Below are 8,820 nucleotides of genomic sequence, written 5' to 3'. Positions count from 1 at the left end.
CGTCCCGGAGCTCTCTCCCCTGCGCCGCCATTGAGATTCATAAGCAATCCTCCACCGCCCCCCCGCAAGCCCCCTCCATCCCTCCCCCGGCACCTCCTCTGGGGCTGCTTGTGAACGGGCTTTAGCTGGGAACTGGGTAGCTGCAAGGCTATTTCATCTCCTCTGATGCGTAGACCTTGGAGCCAGGGTAATCACTGCGCTAATTGTTCCTTGTTAATTGAAGATGACATTGGAATCCCTGGCTACGGAGCGGTTTCCAATCAATCCTGAAAGCTGCTAAAGAAAAGGGAACCTGTAGCGCAGCCAGGACTCATTCAGTCCCGGCTTCGCGTGGTGCGTTTCCCGTACGCCCGCTCTTCGGTCTGCGCTACCTCCGATCCCCCACACCATCACCCAAATTCCCCAGATCCCTAAATGGAAATATTTCTAGGGACAATTTAGCGTTAGAATTGGGACCAGAAATTAGGGAAAGTTTTTTATGATTCAACAACCCCTAAACTTAAGGTCAGGGCTCAAGAGAGGCATTATTTGCGAATGCCATCATAATTTTCGTGAGCTAGTCTTAAAGCTTTCCTTCTTTACAACAACGGGGCATATAAGATGCATCACTGACTCCAAATGAGATTAAAAGCACTATCAATTATGAAAATACAACTCACTTCACTGAGATCTCACTGAATCCTCCGAGCAACGGAGAGAGAAAAGAAAAATAACCAAAACCCAAACCCGCTCGAATATGGTACTTTGGACTCAAGACTAGATGGCTGAGAAATTTGATCTGTTAGGGCTGTGTTTTGTGTTTGTTTTTTTTTTCTTTTCTTTTCTTTTTCTTTTTTTTTTTTTTAAAAGTATTATCTAGCAATGTCCAGGGTTGACACATGGTCTCGAGAAAATACAGTTTGCAGCCAAACTGTGCATCCGGTGCAAACGACTCCAGCCCGTTGACCCACTGCTCTCCAGATCCAGGGAGAGGAAAACGAATCTCTAACAGTTACGAAATGAGTTGCAGTAGATGAAATCGCTTCTGGAAAGAAAAAAAAATAATCTCTAAACAATTGGCAGTCACTTTCCTACACGCATTTTTCGTTCCCTGCCCTGTGATTCAGTAACTGCTCTTGCACGTAATCATTTACAAAGGGCAACGAGTCCGCAGAAAATTGAATGTTGGATACACGACTGCCGCCTTCAGAGGGAGAAGCGGGACACGGGTAAGAACCCATAACCCAGCTCGCAGGCGGGCCCTTTCTCCCGGGCATCCGCTGCGCTACGTGCTGCCCTCTTGCCCGGCGGCCTCCCCGGAATGCCCCCCGGCTCGGAGAGGAGACCCGCGGGGCACAGGCGCAGCCCTGACCCCGTACGTCGCCTGTCTGCGCTAAAGCACACCCGGGCCGGCAGACAGTGCTCCCCCTCGGAGCAGACAACTTCTAAGTTCTGTCAAAAGTTTACTCCTGTCGCTCGGTGTTCGGTGAGAACCACGAATTTAACTTCCCCAGTAAACCAATCCGGTATCCCACCAAAACAGTCATACCCTAGGGCGTCCACATCGATATGGCAAGCCATTGTGGAAAACGAATCAGACTTTTAAAAACAAAACAGTGCACTAACTCTGATTAAGTTAACAACTTCACCAAGCTGAGCATAAAAATATGCATATTCACTAGCGATCCGTCAGTACCTGGCTCAGATTTGTGTGCGCATTTTGTTTCAGGGGAGCTGAGCGCAGGGCCAGAATGGAAAATCAGATTCTGCTGCCGGATCTACAACAGCTTTTCTATTCTGTATTTTGTTTAGTAGTTCAATTTCTGTTTCTCAGCTCCTTGGTTGTAAAGTGGAAACACAACAATAAATAACTCAAAATGTTATGAGGTAAAAGCCATTCATACTTGCGAGCTGTCTGGAATTAATGTGAAAAATGGAAGAAACTATTCAAAAGTACTTAAAACATTCAAGGCTTTCTCTATATTACCTCTTATATCATAGAATTAATATGTATTTTCAGGGAAACTGTGTTGACTTACAGCCCACAGGATATAGAAATGAGATGGTGAAGAAGATTTCCCTAGGAAAATATTTCACACAGCTGTTGCTCAAAGAGCTGTTTACTTTATTTCATTATATAAGTGTGTGTGTGTGTGTGTGTGTGTGAAAAATATGAAGAGTTCACTTGAAGAATTCTTGCCAATAAAAAGCAAACTGTTCTAGCTCTTTCCAAAGCAAAATTAAACAACCCCCTCAATCCTGCTGCAAAGAAATGAGCAATAACGTCTTGCCCGATTTTTTGCTTTCCCTTAGTTCTCCAGGCGATAGTGTAAAACTCTGCTCCATGATGTGGCCAAACCACATAACGCAGTGTCACCCACGTAAAATAGAGAGTGAGCTAACCATTGAATAAACTGGGATCATCTGAGGATGCTTGAGGCCCTCTTCCCATTTTCTCTTGAAAATAAAAGCCAAATAAAGTAGATTCCAGACAAAAAAAGTAGATCACTGAAACAAGGGCAGTAAGCAGGACAGAGGAACCTGAGGAAGTTCACATTGCTGCTGCAAACCTGAGTGACCCAAGGAAAACAACACAAACAAACAGCTTGCAACTGTCTGAAGTAAAACCTGAGGACTGAATTCTGGTACTCTGATTTATGTCAGCTCATAAATTACGGCCCACGTAGTTTGACTGAAGGCAGTGTGATTGCTTGTGAAAACAAGTAGTAAATACAATCCAAATCTGGTCTGAAATTGTTTTTAAGGCAACTTTCAACTCCTGGTATTTTCAGAAGTGTCAACTTACTCTGTTTGAATGTGCAGATATACTTCTTACCAAGACTAGAAACAAATCTAGCTATAATTAAATATTCACCTGATTTTCTGTCAAAGTGTTGTCTTACCAGCATCTGTTCATGTTGACTTGTCTTATAATTCAAAAGAGAAAACACCTTCAAGAAGCTTTTTATTTTCTCCTGGTTTCAAGTTGCTTTGCCTCTGTTTTTAGCACTGTCAATATCAGTCTCTCTCTGTATTGTGTGCTTTCTCTCTCTTTTTTTTTTTTTATGAAATAGGGAACAACTAGGCCTAGTAACTAATCCAATAACTATTGGAAAGCAGTTCAAAAATTCAAATGAGCAACTAATGAAACTTGGTCTAGTTTACAGACATTCTGAGACATCTTTAATTAGCTGTTCTTTAATTAATATTCCCTGCTATGATGACATCATTAATTTTCTCCTGTGTGACTGAGTTAGCTTTATAAAATGAGATCCTATAAATTGGTAACCCTTTTTTTTAAGCTGAAAAGTAAAATATAGACAGATGTCTGTTGGGTTTTTTTTTTGCCAATACTGTCATTCCTTTCACCAATATGAAGCAATGATGCCACAGTCCCCAAACAGCTGCAACTCTTGTGTACAATTCACACCCATAAAAGTGTAATCTGAAACAAATCCATCATTCATACATACTTTGAAAATTATGAATCAGGGAAAGTCTTCAAATTTTGAGCCACTAGTTGGTTGCTTATAGAAACGTCCTAAATCGTACCAACTAAGAGTTACTGCTGATTGGGGTTGAGAATGAGTGACTGAATCAAGCCTTGATGCAACTGCTTTCTAGACACCTTTTACAGATGAAGGCCTTCAAGCAGTTCATATAAACTCCCAGGCAGAGTCCAAAAGCATTTATTTTATCAGCAAAAACCTCCAGATTTTATGCTTTCTCGATGAACTGTCATAACAAACTTTCCTGCTGTATATCTTTTTTTATAGGTGCTTGTGATTTGGGGGAAAAGCTCAGGAACATTCAAAACGCTGGTTTGACCTTTATACTTCTCTCAAGCTAAGAGTGTTTCAATGAGTGAGATTTCAAAATCTGAATGAGATTTCAAATGACTCTTTGAACGCCCAAAGCAAAACCATCACCACAGGGAAAAGACTTGTTTGAAAATAAATGCCAAAGGAGAGAGAACTTTCTAAGTCTGCCCTTAGTAGGTACAGGCCTGGGGGATATAGTGTGTTTTAAGAATAGGAAAAGGTCATCTTCTGGATCTTTTTTGTCTCATCGAATTACCACATTTGTACTTATCCTTGCACCATCTTAGCCCTTCCTTCCTTTCTTGCTTGTTTCCTTCCTTCCAAACAGTATATGACTGAAGATTTTTGCCTTGATTCATTTATCCTGCATGATCCATGACCCCTAACTCCTTGTTTCATTTTGTTTATTGAACAGGTTGTAATGAGAATGAGGCAGATCACTTGGACAGAGACCAGCAGCCTTATCCCCCATCCCAGAAGACAAAGCGCATGCGCACCTCCTTCAAACACCACCAGCTTCGTACCATGAAGTCCTACTTTGCTATCAACCACAACCCAGATGCCAAGGACCTCAAGCAGCTTGCCCAGAAAACAGGCCTGACCAAGAGAGTTCTGCAGGTAAGAGGCCACACCACGGGCTTGACAGAAGTTTCCCCTACCCCTGACAGTCAATAGCATTTCCCTTATGTGCAACCATAGCGATATATGCAGAAATGCTTTTGCTAGGTGTGTCCCTAGCGGGTGTGCAGAGAGGTATGGTGTTACATGGCAGGAGCGCCAAATGTATGCCCTACCACCCCAAGGCAGCCAAATACTAAAATGTGATTTGTAATTAGTTGCATCCTCAACATGAGGAAACTGTCTCCAGAGTCTACCAACCCAGTAGATAACCTGGGATCTGTAGTCTCTCTGTGGTGACCTTATTTAGGGTAGAGGTAGCAAATCTACTCATTTTATACACACTGGGTGAAGCCTTTGGGCTCCCCTGAAGTACTTACTGTAGCCCCTCAGTGAGCAGATCCTCCAACATGTAGGAAGTAAGCTTTGAACAATATGATCCTCCAGGACCAGCTGTCTCTCTTTCTCAATGTCTGTTAGACAACTGATACCATTAAGGGCCTACATAGTAAAAAGTCACTTCCCGGTGAAGGACAGCCCAGCAAATTCCTTAAAAAAAAATCCTTATACGGTGTGTGCTAGCTCAGTGAAGTTAAAGCAAGGTGTGTATTATATGCAGAGTGCCAAAGAAGGGCAGCGATCGAGGTAGAAGGAGAATCTATTAGTGGCAATTCCTTGTCTGTGTTACATGTCACCTAAAACATTTCCAGTGACCCTTACAGAACAGAAAGACTGGGTGACCCATATCAACAATCCGTATGATAGGGATGGTGTAACTACCCCTCCTTCCTCTTCAGTCTTTTAGAATAGTCAGGACAAACTTTCAGCCTTGGCAAAAATCTGCTCATTCACCCTTCGCCTCAATCTTTATCATGTCTCGACCCCAAACCTACCCACCCAAGAATACAGCAGATGGCCATCAAGAAAGTTGCTTTCCTTGGGTGAGTGAGCGAGAAGATTTTTCTTAAGGCTGCTCTACAAGATCTGCACGCTGGGCTGCAATGTTCCAGTGAGCGCCTGTAGCGCTGGGCTTTGTGCTCAGGGGTCCCGCCTGTGAAAGGGTCAGTACTACCAGTAGCAAGTGAAGCGGTAGAGTGATTTAGGCGATTTGCCACTCAAAAACAAACATTCAAAAAATGACTTAGCAAAAACAAAGACAAAAATAAGCAAAACAAAACAAGCATCGGTAAAGAAATCAATTGGGATTGGTTTGCAGGTTTGGTTTCAAAACGCAAGAGCCAAATTCAGAAGGAACCTTTTGCGGCAGGAGAATGGGGGTGTCGATAAAGCTGATGGCACCTCACTTCCGGCACCGCCCTCAGCAGACAGCGGCGCACTCACTCCACCCGGCACTGCGACCACTTTAACAGACCTGACCAATCCCACTATCACTGTAGTGACATCAGTGACCTCTAACTTGGACAGCCACGAATCCGGGAGCCCCTCACAAACTACCTTAACGAACCTTTTCTAACATTTCAGTTTTTTTTTTTTTTTAATTCTTACTCTTCTTCTTTATTATTATTATTATAATTATTATTTTTATTATTTTCAAGCCTCTTTTTTTTAAAAAAATACAAACCCACAAAATATTTGGGAAAATAAACAGCTTGATGTGTAGCATCTGCAGCCACTTGGCAAATGAGTTTGAAGTAATATGTTGCTATAATAAATGAACATTTACTGATGGTAAATTGTACTCAAATTTTTTAAATTCATCGAATAACTGAAGAGAAAGTTATGAATAATTCTAATAAGTGCCTCTTAAAATTGTATGTTACTTATTTCCATAACCTTGAAAAAAATGATTACTACCACAAAATAAAAAAAGAAGATTATTTTCCCTCCTTGATAACCAGATAAAAAAGTTTAATTATAGCCGAAAGAATGCTGCTTCAGGATTGTGTGCTCACTTACAGCATTTAAGAACCCCAAATTTCTTTTTATTTTTATAATGCATCTAAAAGTTTTGTATGATTTATTTTTTAAATGTTGAAAAATAAATACAAAATGAATTAAACTAATCTTTGAAATAGTCAGACTGTAAATGCCAGTGCTTTTTTCTAATGCATTAGTCACTAGCGTGACCCTCCCTGAGCACTGGGGAGTCTCACTGGGATAGCTAAATGCTCTTCTGCCAGTTCTTCACCCAGCTGGGACATCCTTGGCCTCCACTGAAAGTTGTGCCTGGATGGAGGGCTTGGAGAGAGAGAGGCGGTGATGAGCGTGCATGTGGATGAGGATGGCAGGATCAGGCTGTTGCTCTCCAAATTTGTGTGCTACACATGAAGGAGGCAAGATCTGGAAAACACCCTCCAGAATGAGCTCACTCCTATAGGGATATTATTAAGGTAAAACCAGCAGAATAACAACTTGAGTGAGGAGTCCTACTGATCTGATATATCTCATAGGGAGGGTTTTTAATTTTTGTCTGTCAAGCAGTTCTGATTTGGAATTAAAAAAAAAGTGGTGCGGTTTGCTACACCGCCTTGATGCCGTACCATTAAAGCAAGCAGGAGGTTGCCCAGCTACTTTAGTGAGAACAAAAATAATTTCCAAGATGACGTATGTGTGTGTACTGTTTAAATGAGTTTTTGATAAATCATACTTTTTCAGGGAAAATGGAAATAAGCAAAATATAATTTATTAAGATGTTTAAGGAAAATATTTCAGTAACATGTATTCATTACTATTTTGAATTTACTTTAGATGTTTCCTGAGATTGTATCAGACATTTTGTTTAACACATGAACTTAAAATCTTTAGTTCATTAATATCTCTAACATGTACTTTAACTTTTTAAACTTTGTATAAAAGAAAAAAATGTTAGCAAAAATTCTAACAAAAATGGGAATTGGCAGTGAATAAAAGCAGATTAAAGCAGATAAACTCAGAAGCCTTGTGGATGCTGATCTGAATACATTTCTTAGTTTACAATAGTGATCTTTCTTTTTTTAATTTTATTTAAGCTAAAAGTCTGAATGGTCTGGGCAGTGGTGAATGTTCATTTGTATCCTTTTATTGTAGTTGAACACCAATTAGATTGCGGAGAGTCTCAGAAGCAAAACCGAACAAAATCCAGTCAAGATCTATGTCTTGCTTTTAGTGGATTGTTAAGAATAACTTTGCACATATACCCCACTTTTTAGATACCATCAAATCTCTTTTTTGGTGGTCAAAGTGGCTATTTAATATATTTTAAAGGTGTCCTTTTTGGCTGTATAAATGTGTGGTTACATATTGACAGTTCACTGCCCACATTAAAGTGCATTATTGTAATTTTTGCTCAGGGTTTTTAGAAAATTAGCACAGAAAAGTAGCTTATTTTTAAAAAAAGATGACGGAAGAGATGTTAACACTGTAATAGAAGAAAGGTGTGTTTGCCATTATATATTTAGCAAGTATGGTTATCATCTTCTACGGATATTAAATCTTGACTTTTCCTATTTCTATTACCTTATGGGCATTTACCACTAACCAGACCAAACGACCTTGGTAAGGCTGAGATCTTTATTAATACACTTTTACAGGTAAAAATATTGATACTTATAAATTTTGTTCTTTGACAGAACAATATATGGTACTAGAGATCTACTTTATTAAGTAGACTAATTAAAACTCAGTTCTACTATGTGCCTTATGATATACCTTGGGAGTAAGTTTGTGAAAAATCAGGATATATGTGTTGTTTGTTAAATTAACTGTTTTAAGCCCTTTTGACACCTCACTAGTTTTGTACTGTTTTACCTCTTATTTCTGAAACTCTTTTTATGGTGTATCCTGTTAGAGGGGACAAACATGTCATAGAAAGCAGTTGTGCACTCTTTCAGATATAGTTGATAAAACCAATAATCTTATATATTGAGCTTCGTGTTTATAGTACAGTAAGTGGTCTAGCAAAATTGTCCATGTTTCTTTGTTTATTGATAAATGCATTGTATAGAAACTATTTCCCCTAAATATTTATGGACCAAACAATTGTGATATATCCTATTAAATTTGTGTGAATAAACCATTTTGAATCTAAGGAGTTTTATTTCCCATCAGTTTTTTTTTCTTTTTTCTTTTTTTTTTTTAATTTAAAGTCTACATGTATCAGCGCGTCTCTTTGCTTTTATGATACCTGTGAACAATTGGTATTGAACACGGAAACACGGCCTTTTAAATATTTTAAAATATGATTCCTTCTTAGGTTTTCAATTTCTTCATATTCAATGTATATGCTACTGCTGGTGCAATTTAGATTTTAGCCTTTTAACCCCCTTTTTTGAACATGCAAAGTAATGCCCCACTGATTTGATACTGAAACCCCGTCTTAGACTTCTAAAAAAGCCAGAAAACTAGCAGCTAAAGTAATTGCATGACAAATATAACCTAAATAATATGATGAAATGAATCAAGA

General features: G+C 39.4%; 1 protein-coding gene across 2 annotated transcripts in view; it reads left to right on the top strand.

Annotated features, from left to right (window-relative positions):
• LHX9 (LIM homeobox 9) overlaps positions 1 to 6,456 on the top strand; it is a 16,289-nt gene extending 9,833 nt beyond the window's left edge. For both annotated transcript variants that reach the window (XM_009884798.1, XM_009884797.1), the window contains 2 exons: positions 4,216 to 4,418; positions 5,635 to 6,456. In XM_009884798.1, the coding sequence (XP_009883100.1) occupies positions 4,216 to 4,418; positions 5,635 to 5,892 (461 nt within the window). In that variant the 3' untranslated portion in view covers positions 5,893 to 6,456. The remainder of the gene's footprint in view (positions 1 to 4,215; positions 4,419 to 5,634) is intronic.
• Positions 6,457 to 8,820: the final 2,364 nt, after the last annotated feature.

Source organism: Charadrius vociferus, unplaced genomic scaffold, assembly GCF_000708025.1.
Source record: "Charadrius vociferus isolate BGI_N301 unplaced genomic scaffold, ASM70802v2 scaffold163, whole genome shotgun sequence".
NCBI classification, from domain to species: Eukaryota; Metazoa; Chordata; class Aves; order Charadriiformes; family Charadriidae; genus Charadrius; species Charadrius vociferus.
The sequence above is the reverse complement of the archived record's forward strand: the minus strand, read 5'-3'. Positions and strand labels throughout refer to the sequence as shown.